This window comes from Trichoderma aggressivum (genome assembly GCF_033847375.1).
Source record: "Trichoderma aggressivum f. europaeum strain CBS 100526 chromosome Unknown scaffold_002, whole genome shotgun sequence".
Lineage (NCBI taxonomy): Eukaryota > Fungi > Ascomycota > Sordariomycetes > Hypocreales > Hypocreaceae > Trichoderma > Trichoderma aggressivum.
The window spans coordinates 593,210-617,113 of record NW_026946368.1 but is presented as its reverse complement, the minus strand read 5'-3'; the positions used below and the strand labels follow the sequence as shown (position 1 = coordinate 617,113).

The 23,904-nt window shown below is 50.3% G+C and overlaps 10 protein-coding genes across 10 annotated transcripts; 3 read left to right on the top strand and 7 right to left on the bottom strand.

The window, feature by feature from the left end:
• Positions 1–293: 293 nt before the first annotated feature.
• Positions 294–2,687, top strand: Triagg1_993 (CAZyme family GH55; the record flags this gene model as incomplete). The annotated part of the gene is made up of 3 exons (XM_062903527.1): positions 294–587; positions 642–2,460; positions 2,515–2,687. 3 exons carry the CDS (start codon positions 294–296, stop codon positions 2,685–2,687), a joined length of 2,286 nt encoding a protein of 761 aa, XP_062760217.1.
• Positions 2,688–3,343: 656 nt separating this feature from the next.
• On the bottom strand, positions 3,344–4,325 carry Triagg1_992 (uncharacterized protein; the record flags this gene model as incomplete). Its single annotated transcript, XM_062903516.1, has 5 exons — positions 3,344–3,544; positions 3,618–3,755; positions 3,814–3,959; positions 4,155–4,180; positions 4,288–4,325. The coding sequence occupies 5 exons, from the start codon at positions 4,323–4,325 to the stop codon at positions 3,344–3,346; spliced, it is 549 nt and encodes a 182-aa protein (XP_062760216.1).
• Positions 4,326–4,775: 450 nt separating this feature from the next.
• Triagg1_991 (uncharacterized protein) lies at positions 4,776–6,701 on the bottom strand (the record flags this gene model as incomplete). The annotated part of the gene is made up of 8 exons (XM_062903505.1): positions 4,776–5,003; positions 5,076–5,253; positions 5,313–5,869; positions 5,933–5,992; positions 6,065–6,077; positions 6,137–6,341; positions 6,430–6,570; positions 6,647–6,701. The coding sequence occupies 8 exons, from the start codon at positions 6,699–6,701 to the stop codon at positions 4,776–4,778; spliced, it is 1,437 nt and encodes a 478-aa protein (XP_062760215.1).
• Positions 6,702–8,051: 1,350 nt separating this feature from the next.
• Triagg1_990 (uncharacterized protein) lies at positions 8,052–9,706 on the bottom strand (the record flags this gene model as incomplete). The annotated part of the gene is made up of 5 exons (XM_062903494.1): positions 8,052–8,364; positions 8,419–8,639; positions 8,697–8,776; positions 8,832–9,343; positions 9,393–9,706. 5 exons carry the CDS (start codon positions 9,704–9,706, stop codon positions 8,052–8,054), a joined length of 1,440 nt encoding a protein of 479 aa, XP_062760214.1.
• A 673-nt stretch (positions 9,707–10,379) lies between these two features.
• On the bottom strand, positions 10,380–12,256 carry Triagg1_989 (uncharacterized protein; the record flags this gene model as incomplete). Its single annotated transcript, XM_062903483.1, has 2 exons — positions 10,380–11,918; positions 11,984–12,256. 2 exons carry the CDS (start codon positions 12,254–12,256, stop codon positions 10,380–10,382), a joined length of 1,812 nt encoding a protein of 603 aa, XP_062760213.1.
• Positions 12,257–12,980: 724 nt separating this feature from the next.
• Triagg1_988 (uncharacterized protein) lies at positions 12,981–14,370 on the top strand (the record flags this gene model as incomplete). Its single annotated transcript, XM_062903472.1, has 4 exons — positions 12,981–13,141; positions 13,205–13,313; positions 13,388–13,718; positions 13,778–14,370. 4 exons carry the CDS (start codon positions 12,981–12,983, stop codon positions 14,368–14,370), a joined length of 1,194 nt encoding a protein of 397 aa, XP_062760212.1.
• A 115-nt stretch (positions 14,371–14,485) lies between these two features.
• Triagg1_987 (uncharacterized protein) lies at positions 14,486–15,772 on the bottom strand (the record flags this gene model as incomplete). Its single annotated transcript, XM_062903461.1, has 3 exons — positions 14,486–15,077; positions 15,271–15,403; positions 15,535–15,772. The coding sequence occupies 3 exons, from the start codon at positions 15,770–15,772 to the stop codon at positions 14,486–14,488; spliced, it is 963 nt and encodes a 320-aa protein (XP_062760211.1).
• Positions 15,773–16,565: 793 nt separating this feature from the next.
• On the top strand, positions 16,566–17,394 carry Triagg1_986 (uncharacterized protein; the record flags this gene model as incomplete). The annotated part of the gene is made up of 2 exons (XM_062903449.1): positions 16,566–16,593; positions 16,667–17,394. The coding sequence occupies 2 exons, from the start codon at positions 16,566–16,568 to the stop codon at positions 17,392–17,394; spliced, it is 756 nt and encodes a 251-aa protein (XP_062760210.1).
• Positions 17,395–17,797: 403 nt separating this feature from the next.
• Positions 17,798–18,615, bottom strand: Triagg1_985 (uncharacterized protein; the record flags this gene model as incomplete). The annotated part of the gene is made up of 4 exons (XM_062903438.1): positions 17,798–18,179; positions 18,236–18,388; positions 18,449–18,534; positions 18,595–18,615. 4 exons carry the CDS (start codon positions 18,613–18,615, stop codon positions 17,798–17,800), a joined length of 642 nt encoding a protein of 213 aa, XP_062760209.1.
• Positions 18,616–19,517: 902 nt separating this feature from the next.
• Triagg1_984 (uncharacterized protein) lies at positions 19,518–23,015 on the bottom strand (the record flags this gene model as incomplete). The annotated part of the gene is made up of 2 exons (XM_062903428.1): positions 19,518–22,307; positions 22,389–23,015. 2 exons carry the CDS (start codon positions 23,013–23,015, stop codon positions 19,518–19,520), a joined length of 3,417 nt encoding a protein of 1,138 aa, XP_062760208.1.
• Positions 23,016–23,904: the final 889 nt, after the last annotated feature.

Below are 23,904 nucleotides of genomic sequence, written 5' to 3'. Positions count from 1 at the left end.
TCATGCCACGCCAAGTGATGTCTCTTTGGACAATTGAGCTGACAATTGGGCTAGATCCGGGCCGAATGGTAGTCAAATCTGATGCGGAGTTGTGGGCTGACCGGCAGACTCAACGAGACTACGATGGAGGGATGCAAAAACAGTACGTGTTGAGGACGACAGGACTCAAGTCTAGCAGGGGTCTTATACTCGGAGGCAGTGATTGAAGTATAAAGAGGCGGATAATCCTCCGTCGTGGATGCTGCCCTGACGATCGTCCTTCATCCAGCATCTGTTGATCATTGACCAGCATCATGTTGAAGCTCACGGCGCTCGTTGCGCTCTTGCTGGGCGCGGCGTCTGCTACGCCGACTCCTAGCCCTCCTGCCAGCGATGAGGGCATCACCAAGCGTGCCACCAGCTTCTACTACCCCAACATGGACCATGTCAATGCGCCCAGGGGTTTCGCTCCTGACCTGGATGGCGACTTCAACTACCCAATCTATCAGACTGTCAACGCAGGAGATGGAAATGCTCTCCAGAATGCCATCAACACTGATGGAAAGGGTGGTTCTCGTCACACACAGTGGTTCGCATCACAGCCACGAGTATGATTTCTCCGTAGCAATAAGTGCAGACGGATGGCTAACGCTAGTTCCCAGGTTGTTTATATCCCCCCGGGAACATATACCATCTCCAAGACACTGAGATTCAACACTGATACCATTTTAATGGGTGACCCAACTAATCCTCCCATTATTAAGGCTGCTGCCGGCTTCTCGGGCGACCAGACTCTTATCAGCGCTCAAGATCCCAGCACCAACGAGAAGGGAGAGCTTTCCTTCGCCGTCGCCCTCAAAAACGTGGTTCTTGATACCACTGCTATATCAGGCAGCATCTCATTTACTGCCCTGTGGTGGGGTGTTGCTCAAGCTGCGCATCTGCAGAATGTACGTATCACAATGTCGTCGCAAAACGGCGCTGCGAATGGCCACACGGGAATCAGAATGGGTCGCGGCTCAACACTCGGCCTCGCCGACGTTCGCGTTGAACGTGGTCAGCATGGTATTGTGATCGAAGGGCACCAGCAAGCCACCTTCCACAATATATATTTCTTTCAAAATACGATCGGCATGCTCATCACCGGCGGCAATACCTTCAGCATTTTCTCGTCAACCTTCGACACTTGTGGAACCGGCATTTCACACACTGGAGGTTCACCCTGGATCGCCCTGATTGATGCAAAGTCAATTAACTCTGGTGTTACCTTCACAACTACTCAGTTTCCTTCATTTATGATTGAGAACCTGACCAAAGATAATGGCACACCTGTCGTTGTTGTCCGAGGCTCTACTTTGGTTGGCGCTTCTAGCCATATCAACACTTACTCTTTCGGAAACACCGTGGGCAGAAGCCCTACTTACGGCGATGTTACGTCTAGTAACACGAGGCCTGCTGCTCTTGCTCCTGGTGGTCGTTACCCTTATGTTGCCCCCCCTACTTACGGAGATCTGCCCATCTCGAGCTTCCTCAACGTCAAGGACCCAGCGCAGAATGGAGGGCGTGTGGTAAAGGGCGATAATTCTATTGATGAATCAATTGTGCTTAATGCCATCCTGGAACTTGCAGCAAGCCAGAATAAAGTTGCCTATTTTCCGTTTGGCAAGTATCGGGTAGATTCCACTTTGTTTATTCCCAAGGGCTCTCGTATCGTGGGTGAAGCTTGGGCCACCATCACCGGCAACGGCAACTTTTTCAAGAACGAAAACAGCCCACAACCCGTTGTCTCAGTTGGCCGTGCAGGCGATGTTGGAATTGCACAGATTCAAGACATGCGTTTTACCGTGAATGACGTTCTTCCGGGCGCAATTATCGTGCAATTCAATATGGCTGGCAACAACCCTGGTGATGTTGCTCTTTGGAACTCTTTAGTCACCGTTGGTGGCACACGAGGTGCTTCAGCCTTGGCTAATGCTTGTACAAACAATAGCAATGAATGTAAGGGCACTTTCATTGGTATCCACGTGGCCAAGGGATCATCTCCTTACATTCAAAACGTTTGGAACTGGGTTGCGGACCACATCGCTGAGAACTTCAGCGGTGGCACTTCAATTGCTGGCAAAGGTGGCGTGTTGGTGCAGTCAACTAAAGCAACGTGGCTCTATGCCCTGGGAAGTGAGCATTGGTGGTTATACCAACTCAATCTTCACAATGCCAACAACGTTGTTGTGTCTCTGCTCCAGGCGGAGACCAACTACCACCAAGGCGCCAACACGCAACAGATTCCTCCCGCTCCTTGGGTTGCAAATATTGGTACTTGGGGCGATCCTGATTTCTCTTGGTGCAACGGTGGCGATAAACGATGCCGTATGGGCCCTGCAAACTACATCAACGGAGGTTCCAACATCTACACATATGCCTCCGCGGCATGGGCCTTCTTCAGCGGCCCTGGCCAGGGCTGCGCTCAGTTCGAATGTCAACGTAAGCTCTAATATATCTTTCCTTTCTTAGAATGTGACTAACATTGAATTACAGAAACCATGCACTGGATTGCAAGCACTCCTAGCAACCTTCAGGCTTTTGGACTTTGTTCCAAGGATTCCGTCAACACACTGCGTCTAGGCGACGGCACATTTATCAACACCCAGAATGGATACACAGGCGGCTGGACTCCCGGCGGTGGTGATGTTGGCCGTTATACTACTTAATTGACGCTTCGAATGAGCTCAGCATCTTGAGCCAGAACGAAGTGTATGAATAGTCATATATAACGCGCTATGGAGATGGCTGCGCAAAAAGCCCTCCAATTGTACATATCTATTCAGCTGTCAATATTAATATATGCACATAAAGCTGGCTGAGTTGCCAAAGAAACAAGACGTAGAATCTCTTCATAACCCAACCAAAAGACGGCATCACTTCTGGAACTGTAACAGGCTACTTAATCACATGACTACTGTAACTTGCTTTTTGAAAGTCTTAGTTTCGATTGGCTTGATGTGAAACTGGTTTCTTCCAAATCGTCTATGACGTGTCCTCTTTCGAAGCGCGTACTGCAACAATGATCATTTTGTTTTTAATAGTGAGTCTCTGCATGACGATAGTAAAATAATCGGAGTGATAAACAAGTTCGCAAATAATGTTTTAGAAATTTTATCCTTTATGGAATGATGGATACATATGACACAGCCATACACATGGAGGGAGGTCAAGAGGCACCAACACATTGAAAGATAGCAATAAGTGGAGGCTCTAGATCGCTGATACACTCTGAGTCTTTGTTCTCATCTTTGATGTTTGTTGACAGCATTTTGTTCTGCTTTACCTACGTGACAATTATCTCTTGCTGCCTTCCCAACAATATTTACATCTCGCCACATTGGGCAATGGTGACGTCCATGTTGGGCACATCCTTTCCTCGATAGCCAGTCTTTGTAGCCTCCATCTTTTTCACCACATCCATGCCGTCAACAACTTTCCCAAAGACAACATGCTTGCCATCTAAGAAGGGGGTAGGAACAGTGGTGATGAAGAACTGAGAACCGTTGGTGTTGGGCCCAGCATTCTAGAAACATCAGGCAAGTTTAGCGATCGATAAGACAAGACAAGGAAGGGCAATGAGGGATTCTTGGACATACCGCCATGGACAGCAGACCGGGCTGTTCGTGCTTCAGGTTGAAATTCTCGTCATCAAATGACTTGTAACCCCAGATACAGGTAGATCCTGTTCCATCGCCCTTTAAGAAATCTCCACCCTGACACATGAAGTTTGGAATCTAAAGACCTAGATCAGCTTTGATCCAACGAATCAGGCTTGCGCGGAGAGAGACTTACAATTCTGTGAAACTTGGAGCCCTTGTATCCTTGCGGGCGACCGCCAGCGTCCTTGGATTCTCCGGTGCAAAACTGCCGAAAGTTTTCGGCAGTTTTTGGGACTACATCCTTGAAGAGCTCAAATGTGATACGACCGAGGGGTTCGCCTGTGTGGGAATTAGAGTCAGCGACGTGACGAGATATGAAATTAGAGTTGGCCGAGGTAATCGTGAGGTGGATTGAGAATTTATGCAGTGCGAGCAACGACACGTTGAGCACGTCGTTTAATATAGCAAATGATGGTGCTTCACGCTGAAACAGACTCGGTCGCCAGGATCTTCCACAGCGGCAATTCGACTTACCTCCCAGAGTTATGTCAAAAAAGACCCTGTTTCAGTCTCAATTAGTCTTACGTATTCACAAGCGAGCATTGATGGATGTACAAGCATCATTTGGGCGATAGATGCGAAGAGGCGAGAAGTCGAGAGAACGTACAGAGGGTTGCCCGACTCAGGCAGCTGAGTGGGCGCCATGGCGTTTGGTGTGCCGAAATGAGACTTGGCTCAATAAACAGTTTGATTAGAATTAAATAGCGACAAAGATTCTTCGCGTTAGGTGGTTTCTTCTTGCTGTCTGTATGTGATGTGAGCTTCGCGTTCCGTGATTGAATTGAGTGAAGGAAGGAATCTCATATCTGACGGGCGCACTGTGACAAAAGCGGTGACTAAGCCACTTTTCACTGAGACAGCACGATCGGACTGCAACATACAGAGTGCAATTTACACCTCGACATCATCAACGATATTTTACAATGCAGAAGAGTCGTAATTCAAAAACAAGATGCCAAAGTTATTCTCAAAGTTATCTCTATTTGCATTTTTTTCATCTTTTGAGAGCGGGATGTACACGTCAACTCGAGCTATAGTATCCGCACTGTACGGGGGCTCCTGTGTCCACGATTCCTTCATCGCCATGACGTTGCTCTAAATCTCGGGAATAACAGCCTCTTCTGCAGAAACTCCCGCCTTCCATCTAAACGTCGACGCAACGTGCTCATCCAGTGGCCCAGCTTGTCCACTCTTGCGATAAAAGTTCTCGCGATAAGTGCCCTGTGGAACGGCATAATCATCCCAGAAGAGACCGCGCTTCTTGAGCTCCGGGAGCAGAAGCTCGATGATGTCCTTGAATGATTGAGGGAAGAGGGTGTAGGCCTGCGAGTTACCAGTCAGTAAGCTATAAACTATAAAGAGAGTATAGAATAATTTGATGAAGGAGGTACTAACAAAGTTAAAGCCATCAATATCGGCCTCTTGAACCCAAGTCTCAAGACCATCGGCCACCTGCTCTGGAGTTCCTACGAATACGGGACCGTTGCCGCCGATGCTAACATGCTCGGCAATGGTGTGCTTGGTCCATTTGGCAGTGCCTGGAGAAAACCTGGCATAGCCTTGAACGGTAGACCTGTTATGGAACGTTAGGATCGGAGCTAGTTACAACATGGACGAGACAAGGGAACTCACTTCACGGCATTGCTCTCAACCTCCCGCAGTTCTTCCTCGTCACCATATTGGCTGAGATCAATACCAGTCCAGCCGCCAAACAGAGCAAGCGCTCCTTCGAGAGAGGCATACTGCTTGTAATCTGCTAGCTTGGCCTGGGCTTCCTCTTCCGTCCTGCCGAGGACAGGACAAACAAGAGCAAGGACCTTGATGTTGCTAGGATCACGGCCGAACTGTGTCTTGGCCAGTTCTCTAATCTCCGCGATGCTTTTGGCGCACACTTGCGGGGCGTGCGCAGAGACGAAAATAGCCTCGGCGTGCTGTGCAGCAAAGATCTTGCCAGCCTTGGAGGTACCGGCCTGCAGCAGCAGGGGGGTTCTCTGGGGGCTAGGCGAGCAGATGTGAGGGCCGGGGACTGTGAAGAACTTGCCATTGTGGTTGATCTTGCGGACGCGATCAGGGTGAGTATAAACGCCCGAAGAACGGTCGAGCTGAACAGCATCATCTCGCCACGACGACTCAAAAAGCTTATACATCACTTTGATGTATTCCTCAGCTTGAGCATATCGGTCGTCATGCTACGAATGAGTCAGCACATCACGGAATTGCAGCCCTGCATTAGCTATTGCAACATTACTGACCTGGGGTTGCTGGGCTAGGCCCATGTTCTTGGCTGCAGAGTCCAAGTAGCTGGTGACGATCTACATCTACCGTTAGCATACACTCGACCCCCTTGTTGGCTGCATTGCATAAGTCAGATCTTGCCGACTTACGTTCCATCCGATCCTGTCGAGGCTGTCAGCGGTACATCCAACATCGGGATGAGGTAACAAGCTTAGCCTTACCGTCCCTTGCTGAGGTGGTCGAGGGTGGAAAGTCTTCGAGCCAGATGGTAAGGCTGTTCATATGTCGTAGAGACAGTGACTCCGAAACCGATGCTCTTGGTCACTGCAGCCATGGCAGAGATGACAGCCAGGGGCTCGTGTACTGGCCATTGAGCACCGGAGACGACTGCCGGATCCAGGGAGCCGGAATAGACATCATAGCCGCCTGCACACCAACATCAGGTTAGAATGCCCATGATAATCCCAGTCTCTTGCCACGAGGTTGGGCCTCGACTATAGCCGGGTTGCCTTACCCAGAACATCAGCAATGAAGATGCCGTGGAACTTGGCCTCTTCGAGCAGCTTAGCCAACTCAGTCCAGTGCTCTATCTCATTGAAGCGCGAAGACTGGTCATCGGGATGGCGCCAGAGTCCAGGAGACTGGTGGCCACTGCCTGCAGCCCACCAATTGTAACAGTCAGTACCATCTCTTTTGCTCTGCAAAGTTGGCAAGGATGTTATTGGACGCACACATCTCTACAAAGGCATTGAGCACTAAGCTCTTTTTTCCGGTTCGCGAACCCATGGCTGCCCAAAAATGATGTTATGTCCTTGAGACGATGATGTGCTTGTTTGCTATTCGAGGGGAGGCACTTCCTGAAGCAGCTCGCATGTATGTAATCTCATAGGGTTTTTGCTGATACTGCCGATACGGCACATATATTCTACATGGCTCTTCGGAAGCACATGTCCGATATTCGGTGCTACGCGAGCGGCCGTCATGGCGGTACAAGACTCAACAGCTTTGTTACGATGGTGCAATTCAGGTGATGCAATCACGCAAGACGGCCCTCTCCACTTCAGACGATGATCTCAAATGGTTGCCTTTCTGGGTAAATACGGCAGATTTAGTCGGAATCGCCCTATCAGACTCGAGGTCCTGAAATAGCTTCCCCCAGATTACCCTTTCTGGCGATGCGCGAGACAAGCTCCGTGTTGCTGAAATCACGTCAGCGCGGGTGGGGATACCGCCATTCGCAATCAATCTTCAAAACGGCCAAACAGCCACGATTTTGAAAGATGCACGCTAAAGCTACCCACTGTCTTACACGCATCTGCTTTATAGATTAAACAAAGTCATCTAAACTGGTGGAGTGCGTATATTTTGCTGGAATGGGATATGGTACGGATACGGTGGCCAAGTAGCGGCGGCGAATAGACTGCTTTCACATGCGGACTTTGATAGTCCATGCAGTTTCGGCCAACCCAATCCCGAAGTATGCAGCCGGCCAGTATATCCATGAGCTAGACATATTTTCTCTTATTTCCAAATTAAACTCGGTAGCTTAATGCCTCTCGGAATCCCGTGGGCTTGGGTGGGATTCCTCATGCACACGATGCCATACGACGCAACGGACATCCAGACCTCCTCTCTCTGAAGAGACTTCCTAATACGGTAAAATGTCGAGAAAGATAATATGTCAATATGGCATCATATTCTGACTTGTTTGTTCCTACATCGGGGCTTGGCTTCATCACGTCTTCCGGGACCTTGGGGCGGCTAACACCAAGTTCTCACAATTAAGATTTGGAGCAAATGATACTAATATCGGATATTAGTGAGATATATCTAGAGTAGCAAAAGGAGCGAAAGTAGCATACGATACTTAAGGCATATAGCGATAGTAGCTGAAAGTAGTGGCAGTAGTAGATACTCAATGAATCGAGCACCTACTACCTAAGATAGTAAGTACCTGCAGCTAAGCGTTCTCCTCTGCATCCTTTCCCGACATTTGGACGCTACGGGATCGCTAAAGCACCGAATGGCCATTCCATTTTGAAACATTGAAAACTTTTATAGTATTAGTTATGGTGGTATCGTAACTCCAGATGTAATCTATCCCTTCACCGGCCATCGGCAGATTCCGCAACAGCTTCACGACTCGTGGGCTTTTGTCGGAGTAAACGTCTCCTCAGCCAGCACTGCAGGAGATTCGTTTGATCCGCCTGATTCTCGATCCCACTGCCCATCCTTGTTGCCGCCAATGCGTCTCACTACCAGCCAAGCTGGCGCAATGGCAATGGCCCATAAAGCAAAGTTCATGTAAATTCCACCGACCTGAGCAAAAACCGTCAAAGAAGTCAGACCATAGCTGACGGCTTGCCAAGCGGATTCGGTACCACGTAGCAGAGCGGCATATCGGATAACCTGACCTTGATCCTTGGCAATGTGGGTAACGACAAAGTAACTAGAAATGGTGTCAGTCATGTCTTACCGATGAACTCATAGACACTAAACTTACAGAAAGAGGTAGTTGATCTGGAACCCAAAAGTGAGGAAGATGTAGACGCCAAAACCGGATCCGAACTCAGAATCTTCCCAGTCGTATGTTGGAAGAGTGCGTCGATATCGCGTGGAGATCACTGTGGCCCAAAGCCACCATGCGCCTTGAGTGATGACGATGAACCAGAAGGTGTATCTTGCGCGTGTTTTCAGTGATACTTTGTTGTGATCGAGCCACCACTATATGAACACATGTTAGTCGGGGATTCAAATTCATTTTCAATTGGTTCAACATACGCCAGTGAGGTTGCCGATGATAATGGCGACAACACCACCTAAGAATGAGCCAAGGGCTCGAGCTCTGACAGAGAACCACACTGAAGTAAACAATTAGTAAACGGCGAGAAGAAGAGATGCAATGAAGAGACTTACGAGAGAGGTAGGTGAAGTATACAGCTTCCGAAAACACAGCCTGACCAATCCAAAGTACGATCAAGAGGAATTGAGGATTGATAAAGGCTTTTGCAGTTGCCTTAATCTCATACCAGGGGCTCTCCGTGATGGAAAGCTGGACTTTCTTGCCATCTTGGCGCTGGACGTGCTGAGGTCTGTTAAGCAGCAGAGCAACCAGAGCGCCAGCCGCTTGAATTGCGATAAAGACAAGGTAGACAGCATAAGACACCTTTCCAGCTTCGTTTCTGCTACTGTTCAGGCCTAGATTGACGGCACCACCGATGATCTGACCCATGACTCGAAAGGTTAACCAAAAGCCCAGAGACTTTCCACGATTCCACGGTTCCGGATAGGCAATTGCAATGGCTGCTTCCACCGCCCAAAATACACCAGCTGAGATTCCACAGAGTGCTGCTCCAAGAATAACGAGCCAGGTAATGCCAAATCTGTTGTTGGTGTAGAGGCCAGCTGCGTAGGGAGCATATCCCATTCTGGAGAAGCGTTAGCAAACGGCAACAGAATATCAAAGTATAAACTTACGTTCCAAACACGAGAGCGCCTTTCACTCCAATATAACGAACGAGGATACTTGAGAAATAGCACGACACCACCATAAGACAGAATGTCAAAGCGTTGGCTGCGTTGACAAGCTGAGGACTCTGACTTCCACCAGCTCCGAGTGAATTCATGGCTCCCCAGATGCCTGGCGCTGCCAAATTGCAGAGTCCAAGGATCAAAATGTTATACGCCGTAGATCTGTACCATTTCACCTTTACCCTTTGCTCTTTAGGCAAAGGGGCGGCGTCTAAAGCAACAGCAGCATCAGACGCGAAAGTGTCTTCTTTATCCGACATCTTGACCACGAGTAACCTCTTTTAGAGGAGCAATGAGAGAAACCGATGAAATATCGTATTTCCCTTGAAAAATATATATGAGAGAATCAGTGGTATTGAGACAAAGTAGAATAACGTTGCACAAGCCGGTAACACGAGGCTTTTCAAGCCCGGGCATCTTCCTCAATATCAACCATTCCCTCAATCATAAACAATTATTCAACACCGCCGGTTTTACTCGACTACCGAACCTCTCAGTCCCATCCGCTGACTGATTGCGACATCGGGTCTGCCACTACCGATGGACTGGACCCTTTAGTTGCGGCTTGCGAAACGCATGCTTGCCAGCACGTCATCGCCGAGGGGTCTTAGACAACAGTTATCAACCACTCCCTACGGAGTACACAAGATCTACGAAAAAAAAAAAACCGATGGCGCACTTGGACGAGGTTCCACGTGTGAAGCATTTACGCTATTACTTAGCTGAGAAGGGGATCTATTGCTGAATCTAGACATCTCGATGGAGTTGCTACCGAGATAGGCGCTGAGACAAGGGGGCTTGCCACTCCCAGAGTAAGCGTCGGTTAAAAAGCTACAAAAGAATCTAGATCTTGAATATTGTGGATTTTATTAAAAGAAGAGAAAAACTTTGAAAAAAACTTTGACACCAATTTCCCAATCTGAAGTCTGTAGGCTACGGTATGACCCACCAGTTCTCGTGAACGCTTCGTAAATCAGGTTCGCCGGCAGTGAGATACGGAGTGATGTCCGACTGTGGATCGGCCTCGACCCGAGTGCTTCCATTTCCGAAATACCACGCAAACCGGTTGCCCGAGTCGGAGAGGTACTCGTATTCCCAATCTTCCCACCGCGGATCCTTTTGGACAACGGTCAAGTGCGTGGCGCTGCCGGGCCACAGGCCGTGGATTCGGCCTCCTGGGATGCCGCCGTTGTACCACGAGCTGCAGTTCTCAGAGAGCACTGTGGTCTCGAAGAAGGCGTCGTTGTAGGCTACAAAGTCGTCGGTGGCGTTTCTGGATGGTGTGATGGTCTTGATGCCCTCACGACTAACCTTGCGAAGGATCTTTGCGAAAAAGGTAATCTGATTCTCCACGTTGTGCGGCACGGTGCCTGATCTGCCCGAGGCGCTGGGGCCGTGAATGAAGAGGAGATTCGGGAAACCTGGTGAGGCAACTCCCATGTAAGCGTATGGGAAGCCGTATGTGCCTCCATGGCTCCAGTCGTAGCTCAAATCAGATCCTCCTGAGCGGATGGGGAAAGGAGGTGCCATGTCAGAATTGGCTCCTGTGGCACAGAAGATGGCATCAACATCGCGAGTCTGTCCATCTACTGTCTCAATTCCCGTCTCGGTGAATCTCTTGATGTGTGTCTGGATGTACTCGACGTTGGGCTGTGAGAGAGCCTCAAAGTACCCCGGTCCCGGTGTAAGTCGACGGCAGTGAGGAGAAAAGTCGGGAATGATCTTTTCAAACAACTCCGGCTTGCTCGCCAGCCGCGTCTTGGCAAGCTGCGTGAAAGTCTCCTTTGCTTTGTCATTGATCTCAGAGCCCTTCAACCAGCCCTGGAAGCCTCTAAAGTATTGCTGCTCCATCTCTTTACGGTACTTGAGGTACACCTCTGGGTCTTTGAACGACTCACGGAGCTCCTTGGGGATGACTTTGGGTTCAATGGACGTCTCATGGCCGGCAAAAGAGGCTGCTACCCAGGTATTGTTCCTGGCATAGTGATCCAGCTGCTTGACTCGCTTCTGGATGTTGGCAACGAGCTGGATACCGCTGGCTCCGTTGCCAATGACGGCGACTCTCTTGCCGGTGACATCGAATGTCGGGTCCCAGTTGGAAGTGTGTCGTAAGAGGCCTTTGAAATCATTGATGCCGGGGTAATTAGGAAGTTTCCAGGCATTGAATCTTCCAATAGCCGTGAGGACAAAATCCGCCCTTTCAACTCGCGACGTCTCCGACTTTAGATCGTGAACATTGATGAGCCACTGAGATGTAGCCGGATCCCAGTCCAGCGCATCAACTCTCTGAGAAAGCTTCAAGAATTTGTACAAGTCATACTTCCGTGCGAGCCCCTTCCAGTACTCGAGGATCTCGGGGCCTTGAGCGAACTCTTCCGTCCACTGTGTGTTTGGCTCAAACGTCGATTGATAGACATGAGCTGGTACATCGCACCTTACACCAGGATAAATGTTCTCAAACCACGTCCCAGCCTTTTTATCAATTGTTAGACTCAAAAATCATGTCATCGCGATGGGTTGTTGTGGTGTTGACTTACAACATCGGCATTCTTCTCATATATGGTGAGTTTAATCCCCGGAACCTTCTTGGGCAACAATATGCCAGCCAAAACTCCTGCTAATCCAGCTCCGATGACTGCTACATTTAATTCTCTTGGCTCATCGATGAAGCGATTCAAAATATTGATTTTTGGGACCTCGTATGGCTTGGGGATGGCTGCTGAGGCCGGGGATGTCGAGCTAGCACCTGCGCCAGGCTTGGGGGAAGCCCGCGCAGTAGCCGGGGGAGTTGGCAGATCAACAGTCGCCATACCGCAAAAAGATTTCTTTGTTTTTCTCTTCTCTGTTCTTTTAGTAACACCCTCTTGTAAGCTCTTTGAAATTAGGCGTTTAAGAGGATTCAAAGTCCGATCAAGGCGAAGGGGATAGTTCAGCTGAAAGTGACGCGGGCGCTGGCTGACACTTTGGTGCTATCTCCTAGCTTGCGTGTAAGTCACAAGTCAAGCATCAAAGAAACGGAAAAACAAAGAGATCTAGCAGCTAATTAACCATGCATGGCGCTCGCATCATCATCGCAAACGCCCATTTCCCTATCCATTTTGTACTCAAGCAATCCCAATAGCCGATGTTGTGACCTGCACTCGAGTGGGCTCACCAACGCCGCCGGGCCATGAGCAAGGTTGGTGAGCAATCACGCAATCCTGGCACCAAACCAGGCCCCTCGCCAAAGGTGACACCTCGTCACAGTAGCTGCGCTGACGAACCTCCGAAAGCGGCTTTATCGGGGAGCTGTTTCCCATCGTCACTGGAGATAATGCCGAGTGATTATGCATCTCGTTAGCCAAATCTGGAGCGACTGGGGTTGATTTGAGATGCAGCCGCGGAGGCGCGGAGAGGCGTGGGATTTCGGCACCGGTGCTGCAGTATACGATTTGTTTTGATAAGCAACTTTCTTTTCTCCCCTAGGTGCTTTTTTTCTTCTTCTTTTTCTCCCAAATCATCGTCTCTGGTGTTATTTCCATCTAAAATTCCATCATGGCGGCAGAGCCTGTAAAAGCACAAAGCGTCCTGCTTCTTCACGGACCACGACAGGCTTATCAAGTTTCCGAATATGAGATCCCTGAGTTGGCGGAGGCGGACGAGACACTTATCAGAACACACACGATAGGGTTGAACCCGATCGACTGGAAATCACCGTATGAAAATGCCTGTTTCATTTGTTTGCGCAGAGATCACTAACACGTGCCACCGTGTTATAGAGACTTTAACTTTGGCATCGCAACATTGCCTTATATCGCCGGCCGAGAACTTGCCGGCCGAATCGTAACAACTCCCCGGAGAGACTCTCGTCTAAAAGAAGGCGACAGAGTATGATATTCCCAAGTCAAAAGAAACGAAGACAAAGTCTCAAGCGAGCGCATTCTAACAAACCATCTACACAGGTATTAGCCATATCAACCGACTACCGCGACCTCCGCAAAGCTGCTTACCAAGAATACGTCGTCTCCTCAGATTACAATGTCGCAAGGATACCTCCGTCCATCTCGTTCCAGCAGGCTGCCGGCTTGGGCGTCGCCTTCTCTGCTGCTGCGATTACACTAGGGATATGCATGGGCGTTGACTTTTCATCTATACTCGACGGTCCAGACCTGCTTCAGCTCATGCGCTCTGTTCCGCCGGAAAGCATACCAGAGGATGTAAGAACGGAGTGCTTACAAGGCATCACCGATGCCGAAAGGGCTGTTCCAGGAGACTGGGTGGCTGTCTGGGGAGGTATGTAACAACTATAACAGTCTCCATCCTTCAGTTATATGTAACTCATCATATTGTAGGATCATCCACATCAGCCAACATCACCGTCCAGCTGGCACGCCTAGCAGGTCTCAAAGTCGTCACCATCGTGGACACAGCCAAGCACGGCCTCCGCATCTCCGGCTGCTCCGCGCAAAGACCGGACCTCCTCGTCGACAGCCACGACACCAACCGAGCAGTCGAAATCATCAACTCCAGCGTCGGCACCCAGCTTCGCTTTGCGCTCGATACACGCGGACGCGAGTCTGCCACAATCCTGCTCGATGCCCTCACCCGCCAAAAGAAGCTCGCCGATGCGCCCCCTTCGCCTCCAGACACGCCTCGAGAGTCCAAGAGGCAGACGTCGCATCTTGTGGGATTGACAGGGCTGCCGAAAGAGACAGCTCCGGAGGGAATTGCCTATCACACCGTCCCTATCAAAATTTTCCATTCAGTTCCTTCGGTTGGTGAAGCGCTCGTACTATGGCTGGAACGGTTGTTGGAGCAGGGCCTCATCAAGCCGCCTCCCATATTAGGCGTAGAGAGCGGATTCGACGGCGTCAACAAGGGACTAGATAGGATGAGGGCGGGCGAAATCAGTGGAGGAAGATTAGTCGTTGATTTATTACCGTAGTTTAGATAATATCACATCATGATAGAAAAATATGGTTAATATACATACAATGGGGAGGCTACACATCCATGAGCCTCTGACATAGAACAACAACCTTGGACCGATATCGTCGTCTTCACTTTCTCAATCTCTTTGACCTCCTCAAAGATGCATTACCCTCCGCCATATCCTTCTTCACGACTTTCTCGTCTGATCTTTTCTGCTTCTTTTCACTCTCTTCAACGGAAGCCGTCTTTCTCTTCTTCGCCGACGACGAGGTGGAAGCCGACTCCTTGACCGGTGCCTTGGTTTTAGCTCCAGTAACTGCCTTTGAATCTTTCGTCGTCTCCTGCTTCTTCATCAAAACATACGCCACCTTTTCGATATCCATCGCCGACACGCCGAGTCTGTTGGCCAAAGCCTCCGCTTCGGTACGCAAGGCCAGATACTCTTTGGGGTTATACTTGATGGGCGCCTTCTTGCCCTCGCAGCACAACCAGTAAAAGGCCTCGTCGGAAAAGAATATGACCCTCTCGGGATCGTGGACAGAGAGGAGCAGCGAGGCCGTGGCGGGGCCAACGCCCTTGAGGTCGGATAGGAGTCTGACACCGCTGCCGATGTCTTTGGAAGACGAGTAGAATTTGATGGCGAACTGGATTGTTTGAGAGGCTGAGGGAGGGTTGGAGGAGACGAGGGACATGAGCGTTGGGCGGAATTTGCCATGTCGTCTATGAAGAGGGAGGTTTTGTTTTAGTTTCGTATGCATACATGGTAGTTTGGGAGGTGAGATGTAAGATGAAGGGCATGCTATATCGCGTGATGAAGATCCATGTATATGGGAGTGTGTCATCGAGCGTCAATACAGGTACACATCGTGATGGAAGACAATGGGAACAACGATGAAATCACATGCCAACTTACAGCTTCCATTCTACCAGCAATTTGACATCATCAAGGTCCATCTCGCGCTTGGGCTTCTTCAGGTTAAACGTGTCCACCGCATCTACATAGCGGTACTGGTCCAGCTCAGAGAGCGTCTTTTGACCATTTTTGGCTGTTGCGCACGCATGTGTATTTGCCCTGGTTAGTTCAAGAATCCCTTTAAATTCAATACCAGCCAAGTACATCAGACGCGTGACTGAATGTGCTCGTTCTGAACATTGCTGAAGACAAAGTCACACGTACCGGGAATCGCCTCAACCAGGCTCGGATATTGACTTAGATACGACGCAAACTGCTCCTTTGTGATTTCACTGTGGGGAACTACGCTTGAAGAACTCATACTTCTGCCAGTGAAATCTCGCAGCGCGTTGAAAATGGGTTTCTGGAAGGTGGATATTAGGTAATGCCTTGATAATGGACAGCGAGGCTTCGGATTTCGGGGTGCGAGGATCCTGGTGAGACGCGATGTTGACTGAAGCATTTGGGCTGAAGCTGAGCCAGCCTGTGGGAAAACGGATTAGATTGGGTGCTTATTAGCAGTTCCCGTAGGATCGGCAATCCGCTGGACTAGGGAAATAGCGGGGATGTTTTCAAACATGGACAAAAATAGCTGCTGATGACGGTCAACTTCTGATATAGAGGATGCTAGTAGATGCAGATGAATACAATGATCTGACAAGAATAAAGAGATCATTACACTCTATAGAATAAATGGTCTTTTAGCCATTTAGTCAAGATTCTCTCCGTAAAGAGTCATTATTACTATCCACAACAATGCCCATACAAACGCCTCGCCATCCTGTCTCCTTATTTTTGTCAACCAACATGTTGGTTCTCAAATCGGCACACATCAACTCCCCACGCACCTCGCTCAATCAAACCTCCTAGATCCGCTCCTCCATAGTCTCAATTACAAAGCGGGAAAAACAACAATCCAAGCTCAGATACGCTCCGGAGACTTTTACAATACGGCCTTAAGGTTCGGCTCGCGTGAAGCACCTTGAACAGGAAACGGGGCCACGGCTCTATCTCCGACCATCATCAGACGCCGAATACTCTAGGAGCATGTTCTCGTTCTTCTCATGTGGTTGCATTTGTAAACGTTCTTAACTCCGGAGGCCGAGTGCTCTATCACAGCATGGGAATATGGCTTCATTAATGGGTAGTGATACGGGATGCAACAATCGCGTAGATATAAAGGCTGGAGGAGAGACTTCATACAAGAGAGAGATCCATCCACTCTATATCCATACATCCCAGTACTTTATCAAAACATGTCTGCAAGCGTCGTTCTCGTCACTGGTACATCCATCCCTCCATCTAACCCAAACTACCCCCAAAGCACAAAAAGAACTAACACTCAGCTAAATCCAAGGCGCCAACCGTGGCATCGGCTACGAAATCGTCAAAGCCCTCGTCGAATCCCCCATCCCCTACCACGTCTTCCTCGGCTCCCGCGACGTCACCAAAGGCAAAACCGCCGCAGCCAAGCTACACCCTAACAACGGCAGCTCCGTCTCCGTCCTCCCCCTCGACGTCTCCTCATCCTCGTCCATCGCCAATGCCGCCGCGACGGTCAAGGCAGAGGCCGGCCGCTTGGATATCCTCGTCAACAACGCCGGCATCGTCGACGAAAGCCCCGATTCGCTGACTCGACTTCGAAACACGCTCGAGATCAACACCGTTGCGCCCTTTGCCGTAACCGAGGCGTTCAAGCCTCTCTTGACGGTTCAACCAGAGGGCGAGGTCAAGGAGAAGCGCATTGTCTATGTGTCAAGCGGCTTGGGCTCCATCGGCGCCAGGTTGGACCCCAAAAACCCGTATTACGGCTTCAGTGGTGTCGAGTACCGCATGAGCAAGACGGCTCTCAATATGCTGGCCGCTTGCGATGCTTTCGAATTAAAGGACCACGGTGTCAAGGTTTTTGCCTTTGACCCCGAGTTTGTGGCTACAGGGCTGACGGGCACGCCCGAAGAGCGTCGTAAACAAGGTGCGCTTGAGCCGAGTGTGAGTGGCGAGAGCTGTCGAGATATCATTCAGGGGAAGAGAGATGCCGATACTAGCAAGTTTGTTAGCATCAATGGCGCAGAATGGCCATGGTAAAATAAGAACGTTGTAGTTCAATAGCAGTAAATAAAATATGCCAGAGTCGACATATTATGCGGAGGCCCAGTGTTGGGAAAAAAAAGAGTAGTTCCGAATGAAAGCGGTGAATTTGAATCGAGTAATATACAGAGTTAGTCAGGAGACTCCAAACCAGATAAACCCATACATCCTAACCCATATCAAGTCATCCTACGCCATCCTGCCAGATAAACTTGCTCTTCCTTAGCTTTCCGCAAGTGTAATAAATAGTTTCCTAAAACCGGAAGAGCCAATGTGTCGGCCGGAATGATTCCGCCCTATTTCACTTCTTTGTGGATTTGATCATTTCGTTTGTCACTGAAAGATTCAGTGCTAGTCCACGAACATCCTTTTTTTTTTGCAAAGCACATGATTGCATGGCTTATCTGCTCTTTCGGCTTTCGCCGTCAACCTGAGTAGAGGCGTACTTGTCGCTGAGCTCGCCGTAGGCCTTGTTGAGCTGCTCGGCCTGCTTCTTGAGGTTCTGGAGATCCTGGTCCTTCTTCTCGAGCTTCTCCTTGAGAGCAGCAAGCTCGCCGGGCTTGCCGGCGACAGCCAATTTCTCGCTCTCCTTGGTGTTCTTGCTGGTGCCCTCGTAGGTCTTTAGCTTATCCTCCAGGCGCATGACTTCAAGGATCATGACGTAGGTGCGGTTGAGAATCAAGGAAAGGAACAGCGTGAAGCCGCAGAGGTACATGTTGCGCTGGGAGTAAAACTTGCGCGCCTGGACCTCGAGACGCTCGGATCCCATGACAGCGGCAGCGCTATTGATGTCGTTAGAAAGGAAGTGTTAATTCCGGGTTTCCAAGGGGACACTCACTTTCCCTTAATGCCCTGCTCGTGCGCAGCCATAACTTCAAGCTGCACCCGGTAGACGCGGTTGAGGCTGTCGACGAAGAGGATGAGGATGAAGACAAAGGTAATCTTCATCCAGTACTGTACTTTGGCGATCAACGGGCTCTCGGAAATGAAGCTATGGTAATCTCGTCAGCGCGTGCTTCAAAAGCACATCGGGTGCTGTCGGGCATCGTACGTAAAGATCCTCCGCTTGATGTTGAACGGGAGGGGAATAAGCAGCAGCATAAACAGGCCCATCTCAGCCATGAGAAGGCCAAACACCTTGTATCTCGTTAGCCCTTCAAAGCACATTTCTCTCTCCATCTGGCATCGTAAACATACAAGAGTGTAGTAGAGCGTCATCGTGGTGTCGGGGCAATGGCCTCCAATTGCGAGCTCTTGTTTTTGTTTGTCGGCGGGGGTAGCGCGGGAAGCTCAAGAACGACAATTCAGCTTTCGATAGACAAAGGCAGAGGACAGATGGGCGTTTGGTGCAGAGAAATGCGAAGAGTTTGTCAAGTCAATCCGCTGCTTTTGTAGGCGGAAGGATAGAAGAGGAAGATGGAAGAAAAAAACTCGAATTCCAGGTAAAGTGTTCAGTTCGTTGTGGGTTCAGGTACCTCAGCTGTGCAGCTCCGTTGCGTGTCGAATCACCCACGTCATCGTTTCCTGTTTTGTGGCTGGGGTCCGCCCCGCCCCCGCTACAGAGATGTGGCTTTAATGCCAGCAGTCAAGCACATACTCTAGAATACTGCCTGTAGCTCTAATGTTGAACTGTTCTTTTGATATCAACAGATCATTGGCCAAGTATATAGATTTACGGCTTCATCTAATTGAACGCTGCAAATATGCAAAATTGACAACAACACACGATAGCGCCGAGAGCTGCTCACAGTCAAAGGATACATGGCCTGAGACCCCGAAACAGGGCTTTGACCAAGGCAGACAGTTCTGCGCCACATTTCTACCAACGTCCACATAAAAGTACCTTGTAGCTGGCGTCGTCATATTGAGCACATGTTTTCACATGCCTGTAATTTCTCTACAAGCACCCTGTCAGGTACTGTTTGAGGCCACGGTATGATGATTCTTTGGACTCTTCTGTCAAGGTATAAGCATTATGTAATAATCCATACAAAACAACGCTCTAGCTTCATTCAGTATCTGGTTCAATACGCAACCCAGATCGGCCCCCGTAAATTGTTCTATAAATATTGATTCCTTTCTTTTTACAACTCCTAATCCCAGTGACCTTTACCCCGTTACTATGCCTCCTCCCTAAACTTCGCCGGTAATCGTCTATTCCTAGACGTCCTGTTCCTCGTGGCTAAATCCTGGTCATCCTGGTCATCTTGATCGTCCTGGTCTTCGCTATCTTCGATTTCAATGGCATCCTCAGGTTCGTGCCCGCGGCTTATCCTGTTTTGCTTCGGTGTTGAGGGTGCAGGGGCTGGCGGTTGTACGGGAGTAGGCGCGCTGGTATCTGCTTCAAGCAGGGCCTCTTGAGTAGACTGTTGAAGGAGCTCAGCAGGTTGGGTAGGCTGAACAGGCTGGGATGGTTCTTTTGGCCTTTGGATGATCCGAGGGTGCTTTCTAGGTCGCCCGCTACCAGGTCGGGCTCCTCCTCGTTTGCCTCGAGGTTTTGGCTCCTCCCCTTTCACGGCCTGAGATGGTGTTTCGGGCTCCTTGACTCTCTGTGATCTAGTTGTCTTCCGAAGCCGCTTCGAACCAAGAAGATCCCCCCCTTCGGAGTCGACGCCCGATTCTGCCACAAACGACGTTGCGTCCGTGCCAGGTGGGTGGTATTCCTCCTCCTCTGAGTCGAACAACGTGTGGCGCTTTCGCTTGCGAGTAAGAGTCTCCTCCATCATTTGCTGGACAGCCGCAGAATCTTCATCCGAGACCGTCGTTGCCTCCATCAGAGTAGTTGCCGTCGTCGTAGTCGTCGTCGTCGTCGTCGTAGTCGTCCTCACAGTCGTCTCCTTCTTCTTTTTTGACTTTGGCCTTCCCACCTTTTTGTGTTCGATCTTGGGTACTTTGCGTGCCACTCGATCACCAGTTTCGGCACGCTTTGGCCGACCAGCCTTTCTTGGCCCTCCCGGCTTCTCTCCAGACTTGGTATCAAGCAGCTTCTTGGTAAGATTGGGAAAGTTCTCTCCGTAATTGAAAAAGAGCTCCTCTCCGGCCTTGATATCCCTAAGAGCGGTAAACTTGATTCGAAATTCGCCGTTTACATAGAGAATACGCGGAGTGATGTTGCATCCCCGTGTGTCGTGTTCCGAAGCGTGGTTGATATATCGACTCAGATTGCCGTAGATGGCTGCGTCAACCCAGATACCCTCATTTTCGAGCAGCGTAAATACGTATGATATGTTGGATTCTTCGTCAAACACGTCGCCACGCCTTGCTTCACGACGGACACCCTCGTCGTGGGTGATCAGCTCCCCAACATACTCGACGATGAATTCGTCTTGTGCAATATCCTCGGCAGTAAACAGTCCGTAGCCAACCCCTTCAAGTTGACTTTGTCCGAGAAGGACAACCTTGTGCCTTCCTCGCTGTAAGTCACAGTTTTGGCACCCCGTAGAGTGCAGCCACTCGTCTTCAGCGTTGGCGGGATCGGCACGTTCAAAGGCGCCGCATGAACCGCACAGCTGCGGATCACACTCACGGTTGAGTTGCACACATATACATGGCTTTTCTTTCTGTTTAGAAAGACACGTCTTGCCCTGGGAGTGACAGGCACACCCTGTGAACTTGTAAAGGCAGTTTGCCTCCGTGCAGCCGCAGAACCTTTCGCACAAAACCCCGGCATCCACACATGAGCATATTTTTGGGGCGCATGGGCCATCGTGAGAGCATGGTTCGAGTAATTCACGCCGCTGGTGTTCGTGAGTGATGGTATGGTCCTGCCAGTCTCCGAGGAGCATCTTTCGCTTACGGTCATACCATGAAATGTTTCGCGGACGAGGGGGTTCTGTGGGTTCCGGTTCGGGTATCACGATGTTTAAGGAAAGAAACTCCGCGTACACCTCATCGCAGTTGCGGTTCAAGAATTCGGTCGCGAGACAGATGGGGTCCATCGTGGCTTTGCTGAAATCGGTCGTGATGTACAAAGATCGCAGGAGAGTGCGCTCGTCTTCAGTCCATGGCTTCACCACCACACTTGGATCAGGGGGAATCTTCAGACGATAGCACCTTCGCTGACAAGGCACGTCAGCAATCATATTAGCGCCCGCTGCCGCTATTCGTTTCCTCTTCAAAATATCTGACAACGGCGCGCAAGACGACAAGGAAAAGGTGCGTTTCCAGTTTTGGTGGTCGTATTCGCCGTGATCGCAGGAATGGCTGAAGCAGATGAGGCACCCCAAAATGCAGTACGTGGCCAAATTGGACTCGACAACCTCATCTTCACTATCTTGCTGGATGATGGAAACGTCCTTGGCCGCGGGCTTGTTGTCCATGACACTATCGACAGACTCGTCGAGAAATAGCACCTTGCGCAACTCGATCTGCTTCAACTGCGGTTGGTTTTCCTTAAAGGCCAGCTGAAATGCAGCGGTGAACATCTCTGCCGCCCTGCGCGCCTCTGGCGTCATCCTGTTCCCATCCCCTTGGGATCTGATGATATCCGTCTTTTGCTGGGGAGTTATCGCGTCATCGGATGCCTGGCTTGCCATGTAGCTGATGAGAGTGGATTTGTTGCAGAGTGGTATGTTGAGCTTCTTGAGCCACATATCCAAGTAGAGCGAAAGAGTCGCAGCGCGCTCGGCCTGGATGATTGCGACAAATTTTTCGTCGCGGTTCATGGGCTTGAAGCCTGATTTGAGGTCAATGTCCTCCAATTCTTTAAGCCAAAGGTTGTACTTGGCCTCTTCAGAGCCTTCGAGATCGCGCAGATGGGGAACAAATGTCAGCATGGTGTTTGGCATCAGCACGTTCTTCTTGATTTCCACGTGGTGGAATCTGTAAGACGGGACAGCGTCCTTGTTGGTCTTGATGCAAATCACGTTGTAGCGAACGTCCTTGTGATCCTTTTTATTCTTGTTGTGGTGCTAAGCGGGGGAAGTCAATTCTCAATGCTCAAACATCCGATTTCAAGCTTCAAATTTCAAATGTTGGCAACGGGTTCTGACCTTGAATTTGATTTTGATTTGCTTCCCCTTGAGCTCTGGGTTCGGGTGAGTCTCCAGCTCGCGAAAGAGATCCAGCCCATGATGCGTGCGCCACTCTCTGCACTTTGCGGACTCAATGGCGTGGGCGACGAGCTGCGCGTGGTCTCTCCGGACTTCCTGGTTGAAGGTCGTGAGCTGTTTGGCGAGCGTCTGGACAGTCCACTCCGTCACTGGAACCGTCTGAGCCTTGGGCGTCTGCACTGCTTCTGGCTGGCGGTAGCCATCTCGCGACGGCGTTGCGGCGGTCAATGGGGGCGGCATGTTGCGAACTGGACTGGCGCTAGATGCAGATGCAGATGCGACACCAGGTTTCTCTGGCATGACGGGCGCATGTTCAGCAACGCGGTCAGCCAAGGGCATGGACGCGCGATCAGGGAGAGCCGTAGGTGTCCAACCGCTGGGGACGTCACCGATGCAGGGAGCCGGAGCAGGAGGAGCAGACGAGCAGGTTCTGGACAATGGAGGAGGGCTAATGGGACCTCTGGTCGAAACCGCGACGCCAGATCCGCTAGTCAAGTCTGGATGGCCCAGGTGGCTTGGGCCGCCATCTTCGGATGCTGCGAATACTTGTGCTCCGTGGGGCATCATCCTTGCCTGTCGAAAATTAATTCGTTTGCAGTGTTTGTGTTTGTGTTACAGCAGTGCTGTCGGCCAGACGGGCGAAGGATGCCGCAGACCCGAGTCTAAATGAACGGCCGAGGCACGGAAAAGGGTCAGGGTCTGCATGAGATGAGATGAGAGGCCACGAGAGAGTGTGTGAAAAGTGTAATGGAACGAAAGAATAGCAGCAAGTATGTATTGGCACGCCGTTGAATTGACGGTGAGGAATCAAGGCGGGCGAGCGATGGGCGGTGCGGAACTCATGTGAGGCTGAGGCTGAGGATTTCTGGGTGAAATTGGATGGAACGAGATTTGGCCGTGTGGTCCAACTGCAACTGCAAGGCGCCGCCTCTGATTCCTGAGCCCAAGCCACAAAACAAAACGCAACACAAGCCCAATCCCAGCGACCGCTGCACCGAAGAGGGGGGGATTGGATTAGCAGAGCATTTCCGTGCAGTGCAGCGCTGCTGATCAAAGAAAGGCCACCCAACAACTGGCGCTTGGGATTCTAGAGATCGCGAAATCGAGAGGCTTCCAGATCGCGTCCTGGATTGAGAAGCCGGAGCGAGCACGCGAGCCCTGGTTGGTCGGGCCGGGCTGTTGGTGATTGGCCAGAGTTTATGATCCAAGTCCACAAAGAAAATCGGACGGCTAGGCCAGATTTGGGGACGCGTTTCTGGGGGGCACGGCATGTGTGTACTCGTATTAGAGCAAAGACTTGCTTCATTGACTGCATTAGTACTTGGAAGAATGGATATGTTGGTACTTGTGCATCAACACATGTCGGATTCTGGGTTTGTCGATCTTATCTTCTTTGTAGACTAGGATTTTTTTTTGGCTTTTTCTTTGTATCCATTCCGCCACTATCGCCGAAGCA